The 25,470-nt window shown below is 40.7% G+C and overlaps 1 protein-coding gene across 2 annotated transcripts in view; it reads left to right on the top strand.

Moving 5' to 3' along the window:
- The window catches only part of LOC119556731 (protein lozenge), a 35,110-nt gene extending 10,223 nt beyond the window's left edge, over window positions 1-24,887 (top strand). Inside the window, exons 2-6 of one of the 2 annotated variants that reach the window (XM_037869133.1) lie at window positions 11,039-11,864; window positions 17,712-17,825; window positions 19,294-19,410; window positions 22,932-23,129; window positions 23,866-24,887. In XM_037869133.1, coding sequence (XP_037725061.1) covers window positions 11,318-11,864; window positions 17,712-17,825; window positions 19,294-19,410; window positions 22,932-23,129; window positions 23,866-24,854 — 1,965 coding nt within the window. In that variant the 5' untranslated portion in view covers window positions 11,039-11,317 and the 3' untranslated portion in view covers window positions 24,855-24,887. The remainder of the gene's footprint in view (window positions 1-11,038; window positions 11,865-17,711; window positions 17,826-19,293; window positions 19,411-22,931; window positions 23,130-23,865) is intronic. The other variant, XM_037869134.1, reaches the window with a different exon arrangement.
- The last annotated feature ends 583 nt before the right edge of the window (window positions 24,888-25,470 follow it).

Raw genomic sequence — 25,470 nt, 5'->3', positions numbered from 1 at the left:
AAGATATATATCATAAGAGATATATAATTAACTAGAAAAAAAGATGGAGTAAAAACAAATGTAATATTATCGTTATTATTAATTATATATTGTGTTCCAGTTTATAATTATATAATATATGATAATAATAGATGTAATATCATTGATAAGAGAGGAAATCAGAACGAACCGGCGGCCTCAACCAAATAAAACCGATTCGCTAGACCATCCCCCATCCAACGGAAACAACAAATGACCACTCACACACACACACACAGGCAGACACACACACCGCCCACCCACACACACACACACATGCAGACGAGTGTTGAGACTGCAATGGCCTGCATTTTATTTGGGGGGCGGGGTCGCTGCAGGAAGGACTTTCGAGTGGAGAAAGGACTTTTTGCGAGAGAACCCGGCTCCACACGGAGTTCAACCCTTGCCGCACGTGTGTGTGTGTGTGTGTGTGTGTGTGTGCATGAGTGTGTGGTTGAGTGAGTTCCCCCAGGCGAGTGTGTGTGGGTGGGCTCCATGTGTGCGAGTGCGAGTCCTTAATTTGCTAATTGAGAGCCTGCAACGGCGCATTACACTGGGGACAAAGTGGCGTGCTGAGTGGAAACTCATCTCGAGAGTTGAGTGGAAAATGTGGCACAGCCAAAGTAACTCAAACAAAAAAGGATCATAAAAAAGGGGGGGATTTAATTTTGTTTTTTTTTTTATCTCCATCATCAAAGCCGGCAAAGGAACACTCAAGCAACAAAAAAAAAAAGAAACAAGCACATGTTTCTCTGTCTGAAATGGGATCCAATGGGATTCGCTTAGCCAAGACAACCGAAATGTCTCAGCTCTTCTCAACTCGACTCGGAATTAGTCTAAGATTCCGACTCATACACTGCGGTCGCCCCTTAAGACCCCCTTTTCAGAGGCTCCTCCCCTAAACAAAAATAAAAAATAAACAACAACGGAATGTTCAAAGCCAAAATAATGTGGTTCTTAAAATCAAAAATGATTTGAATAATCAAGAATAATGTTTTTTAACATATTTGTTAAATTGTTAGTAAGTAATGCAAGTGAAATCAAAGTGACATACAAGCAAGTGCACTTAGAAAGAAGAGCTATCGAATTTAAATAATAAGATGAATAAGTTCTCAAAAATGGCAGTAAAACCATAACAATATATGTATTATTATTTAAGTTCATCAACAAAAAACAAAGTGATCTATAGGATTTATTAAAATTAAATCCTTTTTTTTACAATGGGAAATACCTTTAAAGCTAACCAATAAATCTTAGTCTATTTAAAATGTAAAACCATTTAATATCCGTAAGTTGCATTTTAAAATTCACTTTTTTTAAATCAATGCATTAGTAAGTCTCTAAAATACCACCAAAGCCCCCGAAATGCTCCATATTTCCCCTGCCATTTAGCATTGTGCCATGCGTAATCCTCAACTCCTTCGTTTCTGTGCCACACTTTTTATGACCAATTTGGTTGGGACAAACAAAGGCATAAACAATTTCCTACCTCCCGAAATCTCCCTTTTTTCCAAGTGCATTTGTTGTTTGTTATTGCTGGGAATTTAATTGCCATAAACATATAAACAAAACAGGCGCAGCGGCCAGAGATCATTGCTCATAATTTCGTGTATTTATAAAGACATAAAGCCAGGAGATCGTTAAAAATATGAAATGTATCAAAGGCGGCGAAGGAGACCACCCAGAAAAAGGGGGGAGGGGGGTTCCATTTCAAAAACATCTAGATATATGATTTTCTTTTTGCCTTCAAAATAGGGGAAACGAAACATATTTGGAGCTCCATAATTAAGCCGAGAACGGACCGAAAACCGTAGCTAACCGGAATGTTGGCTGCAGTTGACAAGATGTCATGCAAAGTGCAATTTCCCCCACATTTTCCGGGAGGCGGGGGGCGGTGGGCGTGGCATGGGGTCGAGGGTAGGGTGGCCTGTCAAATGCTACACATTGCAGGTGGGTTTTTCGCACTCCCAAGAGTGTCGAGCAATCAACAGCAATTTGGCAAAGTCCAGACGCTGGCCTAACACCCTCTTTGCCAAAGGGGGTTTGGGGCTTAAAGGGGTTAAGGGGCAGAGGTATAGAGGTTCAGGGGGGGGGGGGGGAGGTGCTGGGGTCACATCCGTGTCAAAACAATGTACGCACTAGAAGTCATTTAATTTGTTAAACTCGGTGATTTGGACAAACTCTGTGCAAATGGGGGGATATACACCGCTCTCTTTCTTATCGCCCATACCCGCCTCTTTCTCGAAATGCCGGCATGTCAATTGCTTTGCCAAAGGGTTAAGGGTTAAGGGTTAAGGTAGCAGGGTGGCCATGCGATGTTTGCTGAATGCCACACATGCCATACATTGGCGATAACATATTACACTGGTCACCAGGCCAGCACTTTTAATTCAAATTAGAATATTGTTAAAAATGGTTATGATTTATTGTCTTTGAAAATTATTTATAATATTTTGTTTAAAGTGTAAGGAGCTTAAAATTTTTAAATTATTATGCACACTGATATATTTCAGAAAAATACATATTTTTTTTGGCTTATCTGATATGTACTTTAAACGTTTAAATGTATATCATTTCTTAAAATTTATTCGTCTTTATTAGATCACAATAATGTTGGGTTTCTGTTTTAATAAGCAAAACTTTCTTAAAAATTTGTAAGAGGCTAAAAGAGTTGGTAAGAATAAAATGTATTTTCTTTTTTGAAGGGGAAAACCCTATTTAATAAACGACCTTTATTTGATTAATATTTGGTAAGCTAGCTTTAAATTTAAAATATTATTTATTTTTTTTGCAATAAGTACCTTTTTATTTCTCACTTTGGGATGGTATATGAAACTGGGAGATATTATATATTATTATTTATATTAATTTAAATATATTAAATTTTTTTTGAGTAAGAATATTCTTATTTATAACTTTGGGATCCAATTTTGAACTGGGAAATGTGGTGACACTTTTTGGCAGGGCGACCAATTGAAATGCGGATTCGCCGGATAGACAGTGTTGTCTGAAGGTGACAGGACGAAGGACGAGGATGGAGGACGTCATCCTTGCAAGTTGCATGTTGCATGTTGCAAGTTGCTGGGGTGACGATGGGGCTGCTGCTGCGTCTGCGGTTGCTGCTGCTGTTCCGCAATTGCAATATCTGCCCCTGGCATCGTTGCTGCATTTAAACAATCTAACGCCCCGGGCGGCAACGAGGGGTTAAATGCTTGGCTACGGAAATGCAAATTATGTTATGTGTCAAGTAACCGGAAAATGCGTTTTAATTGCCGTTGAAATGCAATATTGCACTTAAGGTGGACGCAACCCGTCCCCCCACTGAATAAAACGATGACCGTGGCTTAAAGCGGCTTAAAGTGTCCGAAGGAGGAAATCCAGAAGGGCGGTTGGGGGGTGTAAAAACAATTGTGTGTTGCGAAAACAGGGAGAGTGGGGGGCGGGGCCGGGAAAACGGGGGCGTGGCCACATGCATTTCACCGCAAACGAGCCACTCAACGAGTATTTCAAAATAACAGACAGCCGCAACCGGGGCTGACCAGCAAAACCAAATGAAACCAAAACCAAAGCCGACTTCATCAACAATAAAAACAAAAGCAAAGGCAGTAGCAACTTGCAACACTTGCTGCATGTTGCAAGTGCAGCAGCAGCAGCAGCAGCAGCAGCAGCTGCTCAAAATGCAATTTTTCACTTTACGCACTGGCCAGTGCCAAATCCAATCAAGCCTCAAAAATGTTAAACGCCTCCAACAGTTTCTGGCCAACCATTTTGGGCCTAGTCCTGGCTGGCTTAAAAGCAAAAGCCAACGGCCAGCTCTGCGGGCACAGGCAAACAAGCAAGGACACCCAAGGATGTCGGGGGGTCAAGGGGTCAAGGGGTCGAGGAGTCGAGGAGTTCAGCAGTTGCGTCGAGGACATCGGCCAGAACAGGCTGCAATCTGGACTTATTACGCCACTTAAAGCTTAAGCATAACACACAGACAGTCTGTCCGCAAATGGAGGGCAAGAGACACAGGAAGGTCCTTGGGATCCTTAGTCGAAATGGAAATACCCTAGAAATTTGAAACAGCCGAGATAGAGGAAGAATCTCTGAAAGACGTGTGATAAACACCTTGGAACATGACGCTACAAAATATATTATGAACTATTTTGAACAAAAGATTACAACTTATGACTTCACCATTTTTAAGAAAACAATTATTGAAATAATAAAAACTTAATAAAGTGTTTTAAAGAAACAATACAGATTAATTTCTGGACTGTATTAAGTTTAAAATAGCTAAGTTGTATATTATATAATAACTACAAGTCGGATTAAATGAGAAATCATTTCTTAACGTCCAGCTACAATTAATTATGATTTTATGGAAAGATAGTGACCAATAAAGTTCCGCAAAAAAACTAAATTTAACTTAGAATCCGACGTCTTCTAAGAATTATTGGGAAATATACTTATCTTACTACTAAATAAATATATAAATTTTTTAATGACCCACAAGTTTCTAAGTAAACATAAGAGTGCTGCATTAATATTCACATTACGTAAGCTACTATATTTAGGACGTATTATTATTTAACAATAATATTATTTATTGTTCCTCTATTTTAACAATTAACTCCTAGGTTTTTTAACATTTGTTGTTCCCAACTAACTTATAAGCTCATGCGAGGAGTTCATGACTTAATCGTGGGCACAGGCCAAGTTTAACCCCAAGCTGACAAACTGCCTCGCACCTCGGTGGGATAATTCAGTGAGGTGCTGCCAGTCGAGTGCCCCCTGTACAGTATCACTCCTTTGGCTGCGCCCCTTGCATTCGGGCTCAAATGTCGTCACATTGTCGCCTCAAAAGGACTCGCACCCCGCTTTCCCCCCCCTCCATTTTCCTGGGAAATGTCCTTGTCGTCTCCTCGTCGTTTGTCGTTTATCAAATGGCCAACGCTGCGCCGCCGGCCGTCGGCTAAGTGACAAGCAAAACCGCGAATTGACCAGAGAAAGTCCCAGGCTCTCCAGCTCCAGCTCCATCTCCTGCATCTGTATCTCCATCACCAGCACCATCTCCATCTCCAGTTGCAGCTGCAGGATGCACTCGCAGGATGCAAGGATGCAAGCCGAACGTGTGCCTGCCCACTTGCACTGCCAGAAATTGGGAATCACTTTAAAGAAAACAAATTTGACTCCCGAAAAGTGATGGGGATCGTTAGCCTATCTTAAGAGCTGATCAAAACAGCAGATATTTTTCTTTGTGAGCATCGTTTTGACCAAGTTACAATCGTACAACCGCAAAAAATAGAGCAATACTGCCTGATTCTGATTCTGATACTGATTCTTTTGCCAAAAATCCTACTACCTATTTTTCGGGCCAAGAAACCTAGTTATTTTGGCAAAATAAGGTCGGAATAGGGAATGTCATACCTCGTTGAGCTCGTAATTAAATTTCCAATCGATTGACATTCAAAACTAGAAACTTTAATTTTTTATCAATTTTCGCAAAAATTAAAGATGTTACCCCTTATGAAAAATGCAAAAATTGGTCCAAAAATAAATTTTCAAAAAATGGATAGGGATTGTTAGCCTAGGTTGTTAGCTGCTCATAACAGTCGGTCTTTTTACTGTGAGCCCCGATTTGACTAAATTACGACATAAAAACCGCTTAAAAATATAGTATTTTTCGTCCAAAAAATTATACCCCTTATTTTGCACATAAAAAATCAGTATTTTCGTCGACAAATTGAGAAATGAAGTCAGATTGAGGAACGTGATACCTCGTTGAGCTCGTAATTAAATTCCCAATCGATTGACAATAAAAACTGGAAACTTTAATTTTTGATCAATTTTCGCAAAAATAGATGATGTAACCCCTTATGAAAAATGCAAAAATTGACCAAAAAATATATTTTCCAAATTGGAATGGGGATCGTTAGCCTGGGTTGTTAGCAGCTCAAAACAGTCGGTCTTCCAGCTTTGCGCCTCGTTTTGACCAAGTTACAACTTAAAAACCGCAAAAAATAGGGGTACTTTTGTCCCAAATCCTACTACCTATTTTTCGACCCAAGAAATCTAGATATTTTGACAACCATTTTGCGAAATAAGGTCGGAATAAGGAATACCATACCTCGTTGAACTCGTAATTAAATTCTCAAACGATTGGCGTTCAAACCCGGTAACTTTAAGTTTAGGCCGATTTTTGCAAAAATAGACGATGTTACCCCCTATCAAAAATGTGAAATTTAGTCAAAAAATAGATTTCCCGAAATGTGATGGGGATCGGAAGCCTAGGCTGTTAGCTGCTCAAAACAGTTAGTCTTTTAGCTGTGCGCCTCGTTTTGACCAAGTTACTACTTAAAAACCGCGAAAAATATGGGTATTTTTGTCCCAAATCCTTCTACCTATTTTTTGACTCAAAAAAGCTGGGTACTTTGGCAATTATTTTGCGAAAAAATGTCAGAATAAGGAATGTCGTATATCGCCGAGTTTGTAATTGAATTCCCAATCGATTGGCTTTTAAATCTGAAAACTTTATTTCTGGAAAATTTTTCGCAAAAAAAAACATGATGCAGCCCCTTGGTCAAAACAAAATGTTCATCAATAGTGAATTAAAGAACCCCCTTTTTCTCGCGGTGCGAACTCAGTGAAAAAGTGAGGAGCCAGGACCAAGGACTCGCACAAGATGCGTGGCCCGTGTGTGCTGTGTGTTTTTTCGGTGTCGAGCGGCGCCGTGTGGACATGGGTTAAGGGGGCACACAGGGGCTAACACACAGGATTGGGCATTGTTTTGGCCGAAAGTTGACCGAAAACTTGGCATTGTTGGTTGCTCGCTTTTTGGGGCTTGGGACGGACAGGACGGAGGATCCCACAGGACGAAAGGATTGCACTGCACTGCACTGCATTTGCAAGACTGCAGCTTGTTTTTTCCCCCTTTTTTTTTTGTTTTTGCCTTGGAATTGCAGTTCGCAGGGGCTCACTGGAGGGCGTGTTACTGCATCAATTTATGGTTGAATTTTGGTGTCCACTCCCTTCTTGGACTCTTGATTCCGACTGGTTTGGTTTGTTTGGGGTAAGTGTTCTGGGCATGCCGGAAATAAGTTTGCTGCCCGCAAATTTAGTTGATTTAGGCATTAAAGCGAACACACACGCACACAAAGTCGAGAATCCCGAACTCGAATCCTGGGGCTTCTGTGGTGCCCACTTTGAGCACTTATAAACAATGTATGACTTAATTTGTTCTCAGTTAGCAAATGTTGTTAATTTTCGGCCCTTGTTCCCTGGCAAACGGCTCTGTGGCACCGAGTGGAAAAGATAAATTGATTGCTGAGGTGGGGGAAATTAAATCGGGGATTTATTGGCCACTCAAAAGGAGTCCATAGGGTGGGTCTCTTATAGGACTTGGGTTTTGGAGGGGTACTGAAAATTAGTCTTACTCATTGTCTTCGAAAAATATCATAGGCCAAGGAGATTGTTATTATTATAAATCTGATACTTATCCACTTAGGGCTGTACTTTTATATGTAGATGTATTATGTCTTCTTAACTCGTTTAATCTTGGCTAATCACAGGATCTGTTGCCCAAAAGTAAATATCCCAAAGAATCCCAGAATCCCATTGACTTTCCTTAACCCCTATTAGCCAGTTTAGCTTCTGTTTTTTTGGACTAGCACTTAAAATGCGAAAATTTCGAATGCCATAATAACAACTAACACACACACACATACTTCACATTGTTGTTGCTGCTGGCTAGAATACCACAGACGGGGTAGCAAAAACCCAAAGTCCAATTAAAATTTAACTACATCAAAGTAGCAGCGCCAGTAGCCCAGCCACCCACATATCGCTATGTCCCGATATGTATACATACATATGGCTATAACATTTAACAAGTTTAGTATTTGGGCTTGCCATTTTTTGCTGCCCATTCTCTGGGCATTTTTCCCTGGGAGTCCAACAGATGGACGTGGCAAACTATGGGTGGAAAGCACAAAAAAAAAAATGAAATCAAAGGGAGGGGGGCAAAATGGTCAAAGCCACCCACTCACGCACACAAAATGGGGTTGTTGCCTGGATGGACAAGTATCCATGGGTATCCATGGCATGTCGAAAATTGCGCAGCTTTACGGCAAATGCCGCAAATTGAAACAATTTACATGTCGTACATGTGTTGGCTGCGCGGAGGCAGGGGGAAAGTGAGGAAGCGAACGCCATCAAAGGGTTAAACTTGCGTGTAACCCCGGGGTCCTCGCTCGTCTATTGATACCCGGTTTTAAAACAGCAACCATGAATTTTGATTTAGCCCCTCCGACCGGCGAGAGTCTGGTGGAAAAATAGCGAGCGAAAGAAAAAAAAAAACTGTATCTTTCCAACAGCAACGAGGTGACAAACCGCGCGTGTCCGTGTCCTGCGAGTCCTGTGAGTCCTGCGAGTCCTTGCAACCTTTCGGTGACGGCGAGCGCGGATTATGGCGCGTTTGTCGAGCACTTGTCGCTGATTTTTTCACTCTGGCCGCCAATATTTTCCACTTGAGCTGCCACATTGTTAAATACCCTGCACTTGGTTGCAATAAATAAATATAATTCAAGATTCTTATATATCAATTTTAAGGTAGCTTAAAATCTAGCTGCAATAAAAACATGAAAATACAAAAAGTACCTACTTTCCTTTAAACTAAATTAAAATCTATTAAGATTAGTATATATTTTGATTTAAACCATCTATTGCGTGTCTTACAACTTCCACAGTTAACCAACGAGGCCGCCTCTCTCCGCGCTTCTCAAAGTGCCCAAGTAAAGGGCATCGATTAACCCGCCACAGCTGGCTCCTCAACTTAATTTGAGAGTCCGGTCTGGCCCAGTTTTAACCCCCTCTTACCGCTTATCTCACCTACTTCCTGCAGTTCCTTTTTTTTTGTATGCTCCTTTTCGTTTTTATCTCGAGCTCGGTAATAACCTTTATAAAGTAAATTTACAATAAAAGGCAGGCCAACGAAATGAAAGGCAAATGACGTTGGAACTGAAACGGGCACCATTAACCCATGCCGCTGGTTTCTCCGATCCCCCATCTGCCTTGGCATTTTCCGCGCTTTTCCCGCCCCATTTCCCATTTCCCAGTGTGTGTGTGTGTGTGTGTGTTGTCTGGACTCGCGACGACACGTTTGGCTTCCGTTGGATTTCTGCGGCGATTTCCTCTTTGGCATCACGCCTCCTTGTTGTTGTTGTTGTCGCTTGTTAACCCCCAGCCCCATTTTCACATTTCCCCCCCGGGTTTCCACCATTTCCCTTTGTGTGACAGTCGACGGTTATTTTGTGCACAGTTTTTTTGTTCGTGCCTTTTCTTCTGTTCGGTGTTAATTTTTTTCCTTTTTGTTCGTTGGCCAAAAGTCAACCCATGAGCTGTGGCATTTTTAAGTAATTTTTATCGGTCAGCAATGTGGGGGGAATTGTGGGGAAGAGGAACCTGCGGGTCTCCCGCGATGGGGGCGAAGTTTCAGGCACACTGGAAAATAATGCCAAGGCAACATATCGAACATATGCAACATAGTTCTGACGTTCTGGTACTATAATAATTAAACTTCTTCTTAATAATGTTTATTGTTAGAAATGAAAACATTTCATCTAATATTTTAATTACTATTATTCTTTTTCCGAAACCTTTTTATAGAAATGGTTGTTAAAAATGATCAGAAATGAAAATGAAACTCAAATTTTAGAAACATTCAGTAAATTCTACCAAATTCTGTTTCAACTAACCAGGTCAGTTACCATTTTCGGTTGTATCTGCATCTGGTTGCGGGTTTGATCCTTGTGATTTCTGGTCGCTGCACGAATGTCGACAAGTGACAAAATATGCAAGTATCAAACCACAAATTCTCACCCGTGAGTCCACAATCATTTTGACACTGGTTACGGTGACGAGTGCAGGGTCCTTCATGCCACATCCTTCGTCCTTCGTCCTTCGCCCATCGCCCATCGCCCATCGTTCTGGATCCCTCGCACATGCCGCACGGCAGCGACTAGATTTGGATAGTGTTGCATGGTCGTCGAGAGTGGTGGCAATGAAGTCCTTTGCCGGAAATTGAAAAGTGCAACGCAAATTGCGTTCCGCTGGGATGTGAAAGCCCCATTCCTTTATTCCCATCCCAAAATTCTGAGTCCTGTATCCCCAAGGCCCCAATCCCCCAACAATCCGAGTCCTGCCAGCCGTCTGAAGTCCTTCCCCCGTCGAGTGGTTGACAATTGATTTGTGTTTATGGTGGCCATGCCCATGGACATGCCTGCATCCTGCCATCCTGCAGACCTGCAGTCCTTATGCAGTCCATCCCCATCACTCCCCATTTGGTGGACCCATGTAATATGCCATTTTGGGGCCGTGATTTAAAGACATTAACAGGCCGAGGCGAGCAGGGGAAGTTTTATGGTGTCGCAGGCGCTAGGTTGCCATTGAATTTGAACACCCTCAGCAGGAGGAGATTGATGGCCTAATCGGGTGCGAAGGCCTCGAACTGGGTGACTCAGTTCGTGAAGGAATGCCAGCTAGAAGATACTTTCTCAAACTTTTTAGAAGGAATGTTTTCTGGTTAATTTTTAAATACAAAAGTGTGTCTTCTATAATGGGTATATAAACATAAGAAAATATTTGCATTATATGTTTTAAAATGCATTACAACTCTTGAAAGGATACGAGTATAAGTAGGTTAGGTAGTTATTATTTCCTAAAAAATATTTAGGTTTAAGATTTTCAATCTTCGAAAGTCTACAACTTTATTAAAAAAATACTGCTTCAATTTGGGAATTGTTAGACAAACAGTAGCAAAAATAGTACTACAAATAGTAGCAAAAATAGTAGTATAGTAAAAGTTGTAATATTGAATGAAATAAAATGTATTCTTGAATAAAGTACAATTTCATTTTTGTATTTCAAGCTTTAAAAATAGTAATTGTAATAAAATGCTGCTCAAATTGTATGAAATACTTTCGCAAAAAATATAAAAGTTATAAATATATTAATCTTTTTTATATGATTTCACTTGCAGGATTTCAGGGAGTCCTGCGTGGTGAATCCTGAATTTTGATTGTTTTCCAAGGCGGTGCGATTAAAGGACGACAAAATTGTGCGGCTAAAAAAAGTGCAGGCTCACGCTCAAGGGCAACTGGAGCAGTTCGAGCAGCAGCAACAGCAGCAGCAGCAGCAGCAACATCTGCAGCAGCAACAACAACAGCAGCAGCAGCAGCAGCAACTGTTGCAACAACAACAGCAGCAGCAGCAGCAGCAACACTATCACACCTACGACGGCAATAGCAACAACTACAAAATGCATTTAACAACAACAGCCAGCAATTCAACGGCATCCAATGCCAACAACAATAACAACAATACAACCAACAACAACAACAACACCAGCAGCAACAACAACACAAGCAACACGAATGGCAGCAGCAACAACAACAACACGAGCGGCAACAACAACAACAGCAGCGGGAACAACAATAGCAACACGGAGCAAAACACACCGCCAACGCCCGCGCAACTGTTAAATGAGGCGTACACGAAGATGACCTCTGACATTTTGGCGGAGCGAACGCTGGGCGACTTCCTCACCGAACATCCGGGCGAGCTGATCCGCACCAGCAGTCCGCTCTTCGTCTGCACGGTGCTGCCGCCCCACTGGCGCAGCAACAAGACGCTGCCGGTGGCCTTCAAGGTCGTCTCGCTGGGCGACATCATGGACGGAACGATGGTCACCGTGCGGGCGGGCAACGATGAGAACTACTGTGCGGAGCTGCGCAACTGCACGGCGGTGATGAAGAACCAGGTGGCCAAGTTCAACGACCTGCGGTTCGTCGGCAGGAGCGGCAGAGGTGAGTGTCTTACGCGAATTCTTCAGACCTCGAGGGTTTTTCAATATTTCGCAGTTTCAAATGTTTACACATTTTAAAAAGGGATGAAAATCAGCAAGAAAGGCAGATGACCACGCGAATTCTTTAGGACTAGTAGTATTTCAATATTTCCCATTTCTTTTTTTTTTTTTAACAAATCTCGAGGCGACCGAAACAAAGAGAAAGGGAAAGTAATACCATTTACAATATTTGTATACTCTTAAAAGGAATTCTTTAGGCCTAGGAGTATTTTCGTTGAAATATACACATTTTTAAATTAATATATCTGAAAAATAAGAACTAAGCTGGTATAACTTTGAGAAGCGCATAGAGAGGCAAATAGTTGTTAAAGCCCTTCTATGCGCTTCTCACAAATTTGAAGTACTGTCATGGAAGGAAAAAGTGTTAGGTACATATGTTTTAGCTAATCAATTTTAAATGTTTCTTAGTTTATTGTTAAACAAATTTGTTGTAAACAAATTTCCTGATAATAAATAGAAAAGAAATAAATATATTTACTGTAATTTACCTAAGCATATTTAAACCGATCGAGTCAAACTCCCCGGACTGACCCAGGCCATCTTCGGTTTATGTCAGCCCTTGAAAGTTTTCACGCCAAGTGGCGCTTCTTATTGGCCCTTGAAAAGCCCCCACTTTTACCCTGTCGACTGCACTCGAAACAATTTGTTCAATTACCGCCCAAAAGTTTTGCCAGCTCCCCCGGCTTCTTTTTTGGCCTTTGTATTATTCGGAAGCACTTTTTGCATTGCTGTCATCCTTTTTTCGGTTCATTTTCTCGTTCTTTTTTTTTTTGGCGCCCAGTCGTATCCCTTTGTATCCTTTCAACCGCTTGTTAAGCGCTGCACAAATTGTCAGCAGTTCATCAACAGTAACCATCATCATCGTCATCGTTTTCATTCACCGAATACCGAATAGAAGCGGATTACTCGGTGCGATGTTCCATTTTTTGTTGTCAGCATTTGTGTGTTGGCTTTGTCTTAAAGTGTTTAATAAACTGTCTGAACGGAAGTGAAGTGAACTGGAGGATATGGTTTTCAGACATTAATGGGGAGTTCTGCCAAGGCGGTTTTTTTTACGGTTTTGATTGAGGGGTGCTTATTGAGACTTTTGAAAAGGAGTGCTTTTTTTATGGAAATTAGGATGTGACTTTTTTCTATCTTTTGGTAATAATAATGCTTCTTGGCTATGACATATTTGGGATTCTTAATTTTGAGTTATTTAGCTCTTAAGGTATCATAGATGCCACGATAAAAAAAAAGATGCCATGATAAATCAATCACACAGCCCCATAATTCAATCAGCAATGACTGGCCAAAAAAGATTTCCGCCATGGGCGCAGGTTTTTCCTTTTCCCCAAAAGTGGAAGGACTAAGCCCAATTCCGCTGGTCATTTTGGCCTGGTCGGAAAAAGGAGGGGGGGGGGGGGAGGATTGGGGGCAGTTACGCATCCGCTGCGGTGGAACCGCAAAAACCAAAGCCTCGACCAGCGAAATGGGGACATAAGCGGTTTTTCGGGGCGGTTTTCCAAAGGGGGCGGAGGTGAAAATGGGAAATGGAATGGGGGCGTGTCTGTGTCTCGTCGAGGATTCATTCATTGTCATCATTCGGACAATGCCAAATGGATGCGTGTCCGTGGCCGCGTCACTCCCTTTCGGGTCTCTCCATCTTCCGCTTTTCACTTTAACATTTTCCGCTGCACATTTCCCGCCCTCCATTTTCCTGCATTGAGCCGCCTTAATTGGGAATTTCCCATTCATTTAGGCGGCCTGCTGTGTGCGGAATAAAAGCCAGAAATGCATTTTCCCTCTAGCTTACATTTCATCTAAAATATATTAACCAACAAAACTTTAATGACCACTTGACCTAAAAGAAAGGTAAAGGTTAAGCCTTTTCTCCAAAAACGTATCCACTTGTGAAAACAAATGTTAAGCTGCTGCTAAGAGGGTTAACCCCCATGTGCCCGTAATGTTTCATTTAACCCATCACAGTCAAATTATGATAACTGAAAATGTTTACAATTGTCTGCCTGTTGCTTGGCCCGAAAATAACCCAAGGTCTTTGGGGAAAATCTCCACCCTTGGCTCGCACAATTACCAACATTTGAAGGCGAAAACAAAGCCCCATCGAGTATAAAAATTGAAGAGAGCTGAGCAGGCGAAGCCAAAAGCAAATTGCTACACAATTTGGCATGACTTCCCATGAACTCCCATTCCCCGAGGCTTTTCCACTTGTTTTCCCATTTTCACAGATCCACAGGCGTGTCCTTTTCACAGGACAAGGTGTCAGTTGCTGGCAGAAAGTTGCCTTTTTTCCTTGCCTTTTTAACGCCTCGACTTTTGCAAGGCATTTATCTTTGAGGGGGTCTTTTTGTTTTTTCTTGTTTATTTGTTAGGGGTTGGCTGTCTCTTTTGTCGCCGAAGATTTTGGGGAATGTTTGGGCTTGGGATTTCTGTTCTGGAAGAACTCTCAGCTCAGTTCATTTTGCGGCTGTTTTTCGGCCGTATTAAATGGCTCGAGAGATGTGTGTAAATAAAAACCTCAAAGGGGACGGGGCCCTCGATTAAGGGTAAGCTTTTTTTTCCTGGGGGTTAAGGTTGTGGAGTATCGTAACTGGCGGAAACTGGCACCGATTTTAACCCCTTTAAGCCCCCTAACGCCAACGCCAACGCCCCAACCCAATCAACGTTGTCGTCATCATCATGCGTGCATGTGCATGGCACTTTGCTAATTAAAAGTGTAGCCTAGCGTTGGGCCAAATAAATCGATGGCCGGGTAATTAAATTGCATGACAAGGGCTGGAAGGGGTTCAAGGGTTGGAGGTTTGGAGGTTTGGAGGGTGGTGCCATGCATTTGTTATTGTAATTAGACAGGAGCAGCGGCGAAACAAAATGGCGGCAGAGGCCACTGTAGCGGATGAAATGTAAATCACTCATACGCCCCATGGGCGCGGTGCAGATTTAATACAACTTAGAACCGGGAAAAGGCAGCCAGGGCAGGCCAAATGCAATTATTCCTATTAAAGTTGATCAAAAACGTAGTTTCAGAATAATGGAAACTATGTTGGAGCAAATAGCCACTAGGATTATTTTTTAAATTGCTAGTTGGCTTAAGTGCTTGTTCGTTTTACATATTTCTAAGCATTTTAAAATATTTCAGATTTATTAAAAGCTTTCAAATTGGTAATTTGCATTACTAGTTCTATATTTTTTTAATCATTTTTAAACATATTTATTATTTATTTATTATTTGCTTAATGAGTTTCAAGGCATTTTTTTTATATATTTATATTTTTTATACCCTTCTAAACTTGTTCTACCCCTTTCAAAAATCCCCACTACCATCAATAATTCGAGCACAAATATCCACCCTCAGGTAAACACAAACAAGAAATCAACAAGCAATCAAAATAAGCAAACAAAAAAAGATGAAAACCAAAGAAGCCGCAAAATGTTTTTATTTTGGTGTTGGAGCGACTTACTGGCTGGATTTCAAAGCTTTCTAGGGCTTAGCCTTTTTTGGCCAAGAAGTGAAGTGGAAAGAGAGGCTTATGGGGAAGCCACCTTGAGTTAAGAATAGCCCCAAAAAGATTTGGAAAATATACTTTTGAGAACAAATCTTAGTTGAATATTAGAATTGCTAACAGAATACAAATAGAGGTCAAAATAATATGAAAAGCCTATTACAAATATTACAAATAATTAGAGAAATTGCTCATCTTCTGTCTGGTCTGACAACTTGATGGAATATTTGAACCGGGTTTTCCTTTAAACAAATATATCTACCATCATATGATCAACTATTGGCAAACGTGCGTGTGTGTGTGTTTGTATCTGTGTCTTGGGCTGCGTTTCAGCGTGTGAGTGTGTGTGCTTTCATTACCCCCAAATTGATTTATGACGCCTGTGCAACGGTAAATTGCCGGGGATTTGCCAGCTAGGATTTCAGGTTATTTGTCAACAGGATTTGATTTTAAATGCCGCCACACCCACACGGAAATGTTTTGCCCCTCAAGTGTTGACACTTCCATTTGTCGCACTTTCGGTGGAGATTAAGATGAATGCTCGTCGGGTTTGGGTTGGGGAATTATTGTGGGATTATCAATCAATTGGGTCAAAGGCGCCGCTCTGATTATAATGGTTTTGCTTTAGGGGCAAGGAGTTATTTTTCTTTAAAATTGAGTAAATTACATCATTTTAAAAACCTAGTAAAAAAGGTTATTTTCCCTTAAAATCATAAAAGCCTTTAATCATTTAAGAAACCTAGTTAACCTATTTATAAACAAAATTATATAATCAGAGTTACTTATAATGATTGATATTAAAAATAATATTATTATATTTCTAAGTATCAGGCTAGCATCAGGGTCTTAATTTTTTCCGTCAAACACATGCCATTTTTTCAGGAAAAAAAACTCCTCCTTCTACTTCTCCAGCAAATTACTCGCTTTAATGATCGATTATCCATGGCCAATCTCCCAACTTTTCCGGCAACACCCACTTTTCGCGCGGGAAAGCGGGAAAACACCACGAAAAGTGTCAAAGAATTGCGCTACAATGAACTGCACTTGCTGGCAGATAAACACAAAAGTGTTTTCCCATCATGGGGCCGCCACTTGAGACTTCATTTTTTAAGAAAGTCGAGTGGAAGATATTGTCCTGGCGCAGTGGAGTGTGTTCCCAGGACATGTGTAAGCCGCTCCGTCTGCGTTTGTATCGCATAATACGTATAATATATATATGTGTATCTGGCGTGGTTCGGGGACGTCGGCGGTTTATTTGTATGTGCCGAAATGATTTACGCTTTGTTTGTCAACTTAAAAAGCAAACCCCCACCACGAAATCACACATACGCCGCGTTGTCATAGACAGGGCAGGGAAACTCAGCAAGGCGGCGGCTCAAGAAGCCCGAAATGCTTTTAATTGAATCCGGGGCGACACAAAAAATGGCAGGAGCTCCGGACAAAAAGGCCTTGGCAACACTTGACAATGACTGGCTGAAACAAGTTAATTAAAAGAAAACTGCGGCGCAAACGAAATAAATCTTGGGGCGCCAAAGACGCACATGTGAAGGGTTTTCTTTTGAGAGGGCAGGGGGTCGACAGACTAAATCAGTTTAAATTGTAATTAATTCTTTATTTCGAAAGGTGAAAGGAGAACTGAATGAAATTTAAATAAGAAAGTGTTGGGCACGAAAAACAGCTAGAGATTGCTAAAGGGAAATAGAAAATCACCGGGGCACCAATCACCATTCCTTAAATTATAATATTTGAAAATGTTTAAAGTTCCTATTTAAATGCGAAATATATTTATTAATATTAGCTTCTAAAGTTAGTATTCATAACACTTTAATCAATACATTGGAATAACTAAACCAGGAACATGTGTTCTTTTATAAAAGTAGTAGTAGTTGAGTAACAAAATGTCTAAAAATTGCTGAGAGAACCGGAAAATCAATGGAAGACTGTTCAATACATCACCATTTATTTAACCTAAACTATGCTAAATATTTGAAGATCTTTGAAGATAATTAAGCACTTACTAAGCATTTTTTATGGTTTATTCAAATTTATTAAAGAGTTAGAAAAATGTGTTCCATCATAAAAGTAGCCCAATGGAATAGTATTCCCCACCTTTGACACCATTATTGTTTTATGGCCAACACATTTACGATGTGACAATGCCCCAAAAAAAACTGCGAAAGTAGCAGAGACCGAAAAACATGTTTATTGATTTGCATGTCTGGCAGACATTAGGCAAAGGAAAATCTCCTAACTTTGTTTGTTTCCCTTCTCCCCATTTGTTTTTCCAGGGAAGAGCTTCACGCTAACCATCACCGTGTCAACGAATCCACCGCACATAGCCACCTACAACAAGGCGATCAAAGTGACTGTCGATGGGCCACGCGAACCCCGTTCCAAGACAAGTAAGTATGCCCTATAGAGCCGGATTGGGATGGGAACCCAGCCCCCATTCGTTTCCAGGACCCCCACTCCTTTTCGGGTATTTCATTTGCAGGACAATGCATAACAATTTATTAGTTGCCAAATAGATAAATTGCTCTGCAGCAGCAGGCAGTTCTCAGATGTTCTCAGAGATGCAGACGAGATAGAGATGGTTGAATGGGCAGGATTTTGGGGTCCAGGCATTCGCATTTCATTAATGTCAGTGATGAGAAGGTCTTAGGGGAATAAAAACTACATTTTCTTAGGTCTTTTATTTTAGAATAGTGAAAATACGCATAAAATATATCAAAAAAAGAAGGGTATAGTGAGGACTTTTTTAATATTTCAACAAAATAATTTTATTTCACATTAAAATGATCAGAATACTAAAAAATAATATTATTTTCTTTATTTATTATTGGGAAAGCATAGTTCAGCATTCTATATAAATAGATCACAAATCTCTCAGAGTATTTTTATAAATTTATTTTATACCCAAAATAGCTCATCGCTGAAAAGGAAGTTTAGAGAGCACTTGTAAAATACTACCATTTCCCTCTTTGAGTCCTTCCTCGGAACTTTGCCGATGCAGCAAGGACACTTCCTTGCTAATACCTCACTTCATTTCACTCCAGAATGCCGAATATCTTGAAGGAATATTCATTAGACAGCTCTATCACACACTCTGCCAGTCCGTTACATATTTATAAGGATGCAAATGTTTTACTTTGCATATGTTCCCTGGATTCAGACGGGTGGCAAAAGTTTTGCTGGTCTGTGTAATCTGGTTTCAGTCCGAATTCAAATCCATGAAATGATTTATACGCCCGAATGCCAGACAGAGTCCAAAAATGGGTTTGCTACCGGGTAAGGGGTTGCACACACACACAGGGCTTTAAGCTGCAGACAAAAGGTTATTATTTTATAATGAATACAAGCTGGCAGATAACTGCTGCAACCGCCAAGGGATTTTAGTGCGGACTAGAAATTTAGCTGAAAGTGTCGCCGGTTGGCAGAAAGTTTTTGGCCCATTGTCATTTCACTTTCACATACACACAAAATCCATTGTCGATAGTTCTCCTTTTATGTGGGGTCTTGGAAATTTTTGGGGGAAGTCCCTTCTTGACATCCCAAGCGAATCGAAAGCAACAAAATGTCACTCATCAAGTGTTTGCCATTTAAGTTTTCACTCAGACAATGAAACACGCCTACAGTCATGTACAAGAACACACATATATAGTACAGTGGTCGCTCGCGAATTGAAACTATGTTGGTTATATAATATATATATATACTGTTTGTGATTTAATTATAAAGAAGTTCCTATCATTTTTAAAAAAATGAAAATATTGAACTTTGTACAGGACACATAATTTGCAATCGACCACTGTTCTAGTGCAATAAAACCATTTAGTTAAGGACAGAAAATTATAACTGAAAAAAACTTAGTGTTATCCCTTTTAGGACAGCAACAGCAGTTCCACTTCGCTTTTGGCCAAAGACCGTTCCACTTTTCCACGGATCCCCTTTCCGGCTTCCGGATGCCGCCTATTGGCAATTGTCAGAGTAAGTATACTATAGTCCTTGAAAATAATGATATATAATTTATTCTCCTCGAATCATTTTCCATCGTTAAGTTTTTGGTGTGCGCGAGATTGATCCTTATTATTTGTATTTACAAATTTTGTATTATTATTTAAGACTACTTAAGATTAACTGCTATTCATAGAACTCCCTTTCTTGCTTATAATATATTTTGTATAGTTATTTTATAACTGCTTTCAAAGGAAGCTTGAATTTAATTAAAGGCGAATATCATAATCATACCTCTATTATAATTTTTTAAGTTTCTATTCCCCAGGCTAGGCAAGAAATTAATTAAATATTTCACAATTTTATTGGCAAGCAAATATAGGAAAAGGCCAACGTGAATTCAAACAACTACACATATCGCCTGTTAATGAGTAGGAAAAAAAAACAACTTTAAAAACTTGCGTTGTTTTTTACGTGTTATTGCCATTGGACAACCATTTGAATGTGGTAAAATTGCGGGTCACCTTGCCATATAGGCTTTTTTTCTGGGCTAAGTGGGTTCGTTGTTGTTGTTGCTGTTAAACTGTTGGCCACTTTATTTAACCGAAGTTTACTATACAAACAAATAAACGTTGGTCAAACACAAGCACACATACACACAAAAAAGTCAAAGCCTAAAAAAACGCTGTTAAATCAGAGCTTCGCATTCAAATTATGATTTAAATGAAAAACTACGCAGTCAAATAAATTTAATGCATTTAACCAAGCGAATATAAACCGATTTTGACAGCTCGAATGCTAAGCAAGCCGAGGTAGTATTTTAAAATGATTCGATGGCTTTAATACCCATTAAAAGTAATAATATTTTACATATAATATATATATATATTTGTTGTCTGCAAATGACAGTTTAAATTTCTTTATGTTTCTTACATCTTGTTTTTAATAGTTTACCTATAAACCTATTTTTGTATACCCAAAGCTACTTTTTGCTTCCAAAAAAAACCAACTTTATCTATTCTGTACTATATCAACCCCATTCACTACTCATTTACACCCCATCTCCATTGATAGAATATTTATAACAAAATCAATAATTAATGTTGTGGGAGACAAATTTTTCTTGCTGTTTTTGCTCGTGTGCTCGCGTAGGTGAAATAAATTTAATTGTACATTTTAAAATGCATTTATATTAAATTTGATGTTTCAATTTAAATTGACAATTAATTGCATTACAACAACATCAGCAACAAAAGCCGGACTAGACATTGTCCCCTTTCCCAAAAACTAGCTGCCTGGGGCTAAAAAAATACTGCAACGGCTACAAATTTGATTTTCTCTTTAGAGCTTGATGCCATTAAAAAAGCTGAATTTAATAAAATTAACATATTAACGAGGTTAAAGTAGAAAAAGGCAAAGACAAAGAGTTGGTCATGGAAACGTTAGTGTGCCATATTTAAGCATATATTCGATGTGTGTATAATGCCAAGTATCCACTGAAGTGAAAAGCAATTATGAAAGAATTTGGCTCAAGTGCGGAAAAATTGTTTAAAATTCTCAACTGATTTTCTTAATAATAAATGAAAGTAACTGAAGTAATTTTAAATGCATTCAAAATTATTTAACTATAATAGTTTGGCCAGCCATTCGGCAACAAGTTTAATCGGATTTAAAGTCCCCTTGCTTGATTTAATTTAAGCGCCCCCTCAAGTGTTTTGCCAATTTATTATTTGTAGCATTTGCCACTTATATTTGATTACCGCCCATTACCAAAGCGATTCCGGTGGACTTAAATAAAAACTCACCGTAAATATAAAATGCAACTCAATCAATGCGCAAATTGCCTGCCAATTTGAACGTCTCCTTTTGCCACTCAAACTCATATATGCGCCCACTTTCTGTCAATATTATACCGTCTAGCCCAGTGCACAAATCAAAATGCAAATTGCACGATTTACAGGATTCTGAAAAGGCAATCCACATTATATAACACACATAAATATGTATATGTACATATATATGTGGGGACACAGCACACAAGTAAATAATGATTACTGAAAGCGTCTGTTGATACTGATTACCCATAAATTAATTGTAAATATGCAAAAAGCAAAGTATCCTGAATTATTTATTAACAAATTTTATTGACAGTCGCTGCTTGACTTAATTACTGGCATATATTTTATTAATTTCGCAAAAAAAAAAAACATGAAACCCAACCGGAAAAGTCAAGAGCAAGGGAGTTGGGTACATTTTTAAAGGAACTAAGGGACTATTAGTGGTTTAAGGAAATAGGAATACATGTTTAACATTTTTAAATACTATTTTTATATTTCATTCGTTTATTACTTGCCAAGTTTTCATAAAAATTTAGCTAAGACTTTTATTTATACCACTTTGATACCTATTTTAAAAGTGCTGTTACTCAAGCAATTTTAAGATATTAAAAGAACTAAAGGACTCAAAAAATATGAAAATGTTGAATTTGCACTTAAAGAAACCCTTAGTTTGTACAAATTTTTGTTGTGCTAAATTTGTTTAATTATCTTCTCCGATTTCCATCCTTTTTTCTCCTCGAAAAGAGCGACTTAATAACATATTTGCAATTATTTTGCCCCAGCCCATTGGAAACCCCAAAATGGTCCGGTGTCCGGTGCCTTGTTAATAATTCAGGGCCCGAAAATATGCGCAAATAAAGTCAATCAGTGTGACAACAAACAGGCAGGACTAACCACTCTTACAGACACAGATACAGGCACACAGATACACGGGCACACAGATACACAGACACACTGGCGAAGGCACGCACACTGGCGCGAATAATGACAGACAGGACACCGTGCAGAGTAGCCCACATCCCACAGAGAAAATTGTACACAAAAAGCCACGTAATTAATGGAGGTAGAAACATTTAAGCCAATAGCATTAATAAAGCCACCACAAAATCAATATCCGGCTACGAAAACGCGCCCGTCGCCTATAAAAACTAATTAATAATTTCCGAATGGGCTATTAATTAAGCCTAATTATCTGTGCATGGGTCCCGGCGACCCGCAAAATGTTGACTCTTCTTTCCATCCCCGGCTTCTGTTTTTGGCCCCGCCACCCCGCGAAATGGCCAAACTGAACTGAATTTTCGGCAGGCCTAGGTCCATTCCATTGATTTGTTTGTCGTTTATTTTCCTTTTTTTTTTTACTTCCTGTCTCCGCAAAATGGCGGCAAAGGTCCCGCATATTGTGGGAAAATCCTGGGGGTGTGGGGCGGGGGGAGGAGTGGGTGACCCCCAATTAGCGGCCCACATGGGTCATCAATTCGGCTGGAGATATAGCTAATCTCTAATTATCTTGTATTTATTTTTAATGATTTTCCAGTAACTTGATTTTAATATTTTATTTTTGCAAGACCTGTATACATTCTGTAGGGTATGCAAGCCTTTTGAAATACTTTTTCATGTCCCACATTTTATTTTATACAATTTTATTTATTTTATTCAAGGTGCTTACTGTCTTGATACGTATTATAATATATTTTATAAATGTCTTCCAATTTTCAGGCGCCAGCAACACGCACTGGGGATATGGATCGGCAGCCTCTGCGTATTCGCCGTATTTGGCCAGCAGCGGATTATCGTCCTGCACCACGCCCACTTCCGCCCAGTTCAACAATCCGGCCTTGGGCTTCACCTGTTCCTCCAACGATCAGAGCAACAACCAGGACTTCGGAGGAGCTACAAATCGCGACTGCGTTCCGAGTAAGTCTTGATCTTTTTAAGTTGACCGAGTGTATACAAAAATTTTGCTGCAGTCCCTTGTCAAAATGCAAAAATTGGTCAAAAAATAAATTTCCCGAAAAATATTATTTAAAAAAATTATATGGCCTATTTGTGACCAAAAAAAATCAGAATTTTGGTCGACAAATTGCGAAATGAGAATCAGAATACGAAATGTGATACCTCGTTGAGCTCGTAATTAAATTCCCAATCGATTTGCATTTAAATCTAAAAACTTTATTTTTTGGCCACTTTTCGCAAAAATGGATGATGTAACCCCTTACAAAAAATGCGAAAATTATTTCAAAAATAAATTTCCCGAAAAGTAATGAGGATTGTTAGTCTAGATTGTAAGCTGCTCAAAACAGTCGGTATTTTTGTTGAGCGCCTCGATTTCACTAAATTACGACATAACAACGGCTTAAAAATAACGTATTTTTCGCCCAAAAAATTATGGTCTTTATTTTTGGCCAAAAAAATCAGTATTTTGGTCGACAAATTGCAAAATGGTGCCATATTAGGGAATGTCATGACTCGTTGAGCTCGTAATTAAATTTCTAATCGTTTGGCATTAAAACCTGGAAACTTTAATATTTAACCAAAACATTATGTACCACCTTATGAAAAAAGTAGAAATCAAGGAACAGTATATAAAGAAAGTATCCTACTGAGTATGCAGTGGTATTTATCGACCCAATCTACCCTTCTTTTTTTCCAGTGCTCCCCGACTCGACGGCCAGCGATCTCGACCAGCACCTGAGCAGCCTGGTGGGCTCGACCAGCGGCCAGATGACGCACCACAGCCTGCTGGGCGCCGGCGGCCAGACCTCGATCTCCTCGACGGTGAACGGGGCGAGCGGCGGCGGCAGCGGCGGGGCAGGGGCCGCCGGCGGTGGAGCGGGCAGCGGCGGTGGCGCCGGCGGCGGCGGTGCGGGCGGCAACTCCATCCTGGTGCCGCGCTACCACACGAACGCCAGCAACGAGTACAACGTCCATTCCAGCCAGAATGGACCGCGCAGCCTGTCCGACAGCTCCCAGGCGGAATCGCCCGTGCAGGAGGATCTGCTGACCACCAACACACCGAATTTGGGCAGCACGGCGGGCGGTGGGGGGGCGGCCAACGGTGGGGCGGCCTCGAATGCGGGCAGTGGTGCGGCGGGCAGCAGTGGCGCCGGCGGTGCCGCCTCGGCGGTGGGCAATCCCGCGATGCTGGGTGCCAATCAGAATTTCCCCGGTATCGTCAATCAGGCCCAGCATTCGGCTGCCTCCGCCTATGGCGGCGGTACTGGGGTGGTGGGCGGTGGGCATGGCAGTGCCGCCGCTGCTGCCGCCGGATGCAATGGCTCTCTGTATCCCGTGCTCCCGGCCAGCCTGCTTTATTCCCAACTCTATACCGCTGCCAATCAGTCCGCCCATGGCTTCCATTCGCACACCCTGCCCGCCCACGCCTCCCCCAACTCCTCGGTCCATGGGGAGCTGCAGAGCGTGATGGATCACATCAGTAATGTGGGCGTACGGCAGCAGCACAACATCATGGCCGGCGGGGGCGTTACCCATCCGGGCGATCTCACGCTGATCGGCAACTGCGGCGCCTCGGTGCGGAATATCGAGGACGGGAATAGCAATCGGCAGGTGGCCGCCTTAGCTGCCCATCGCGGTCACCACAACCCCACCGACAATGGGGGCAGCGTTTGGAGGCCCTATTGAGGTCAGGTTCTGTGGTGCGGCTCGGCGGTTCTATAGTGCGAGGGGGGTGGGCCGCAGCACGAGGCGGGGATGGGGGTAGGAATGGGATCGGGAATGGGGGCGGGCATGGGGCTGGGCATGGGCGGGGGCATGAACTGCTTCGGGGGATTCTAATCTGTACATAGAAAGGGGGGGGAAGGGGTCAAGGGGCGAGTTCCAGTCAGAGATTACCGATTTCCATTCTGCCGATAGTTCAAAAATGTTAAAATTATCGATTTCTGATTTACCCTTAAGAACTAACTGTATCTGCTGATCCTAAAACCATTTAAATATTTTCACTTCTGTTATTGATAGTTCACAATTCAAAAGTGATCGACTTGATAAAGAGAGAATGTCGATTAATGATTTTCAGACTATCGAAAAAATTATTAATTATTGATTTTAGACTTATTTAAATTATTTTTTCTCTAAACAAGAAATTCACTTCTGAAATTATGGACTAAAAATAATCTATTTCATAAAAAGAGATTATCAAAACAATCGATTAAAGATTTCAGGATGCGGCTTACACAAATGCGAAGCTATATCTTTAAGGCTTTTAAGCACTTGTATGGAATGTAAAAGATTCCATTTCGAT

This window comes from Drosophila subpulchrella, chromosome X (assembly GCF_014743375.2).
Source record: "Drosophila subpulchrella strain 33 F10 #4 breed RU33 chromosome X, RU_Dsub_v1.1 Primary Assembly, whole genome shotgun sequence".
Classification (NCBI taxonomy): Eukaryota; Metazoa; Arthropoda; class Insecta; order Diptera; family Drosophilidae; genus Drosophila; species Drosophila subpulchrella.
The sequence above is the reverse complement of the archived record's forward strand: the minus strand, read 5'-3'. Positions and strand labels throughout refer to the sequence as shown.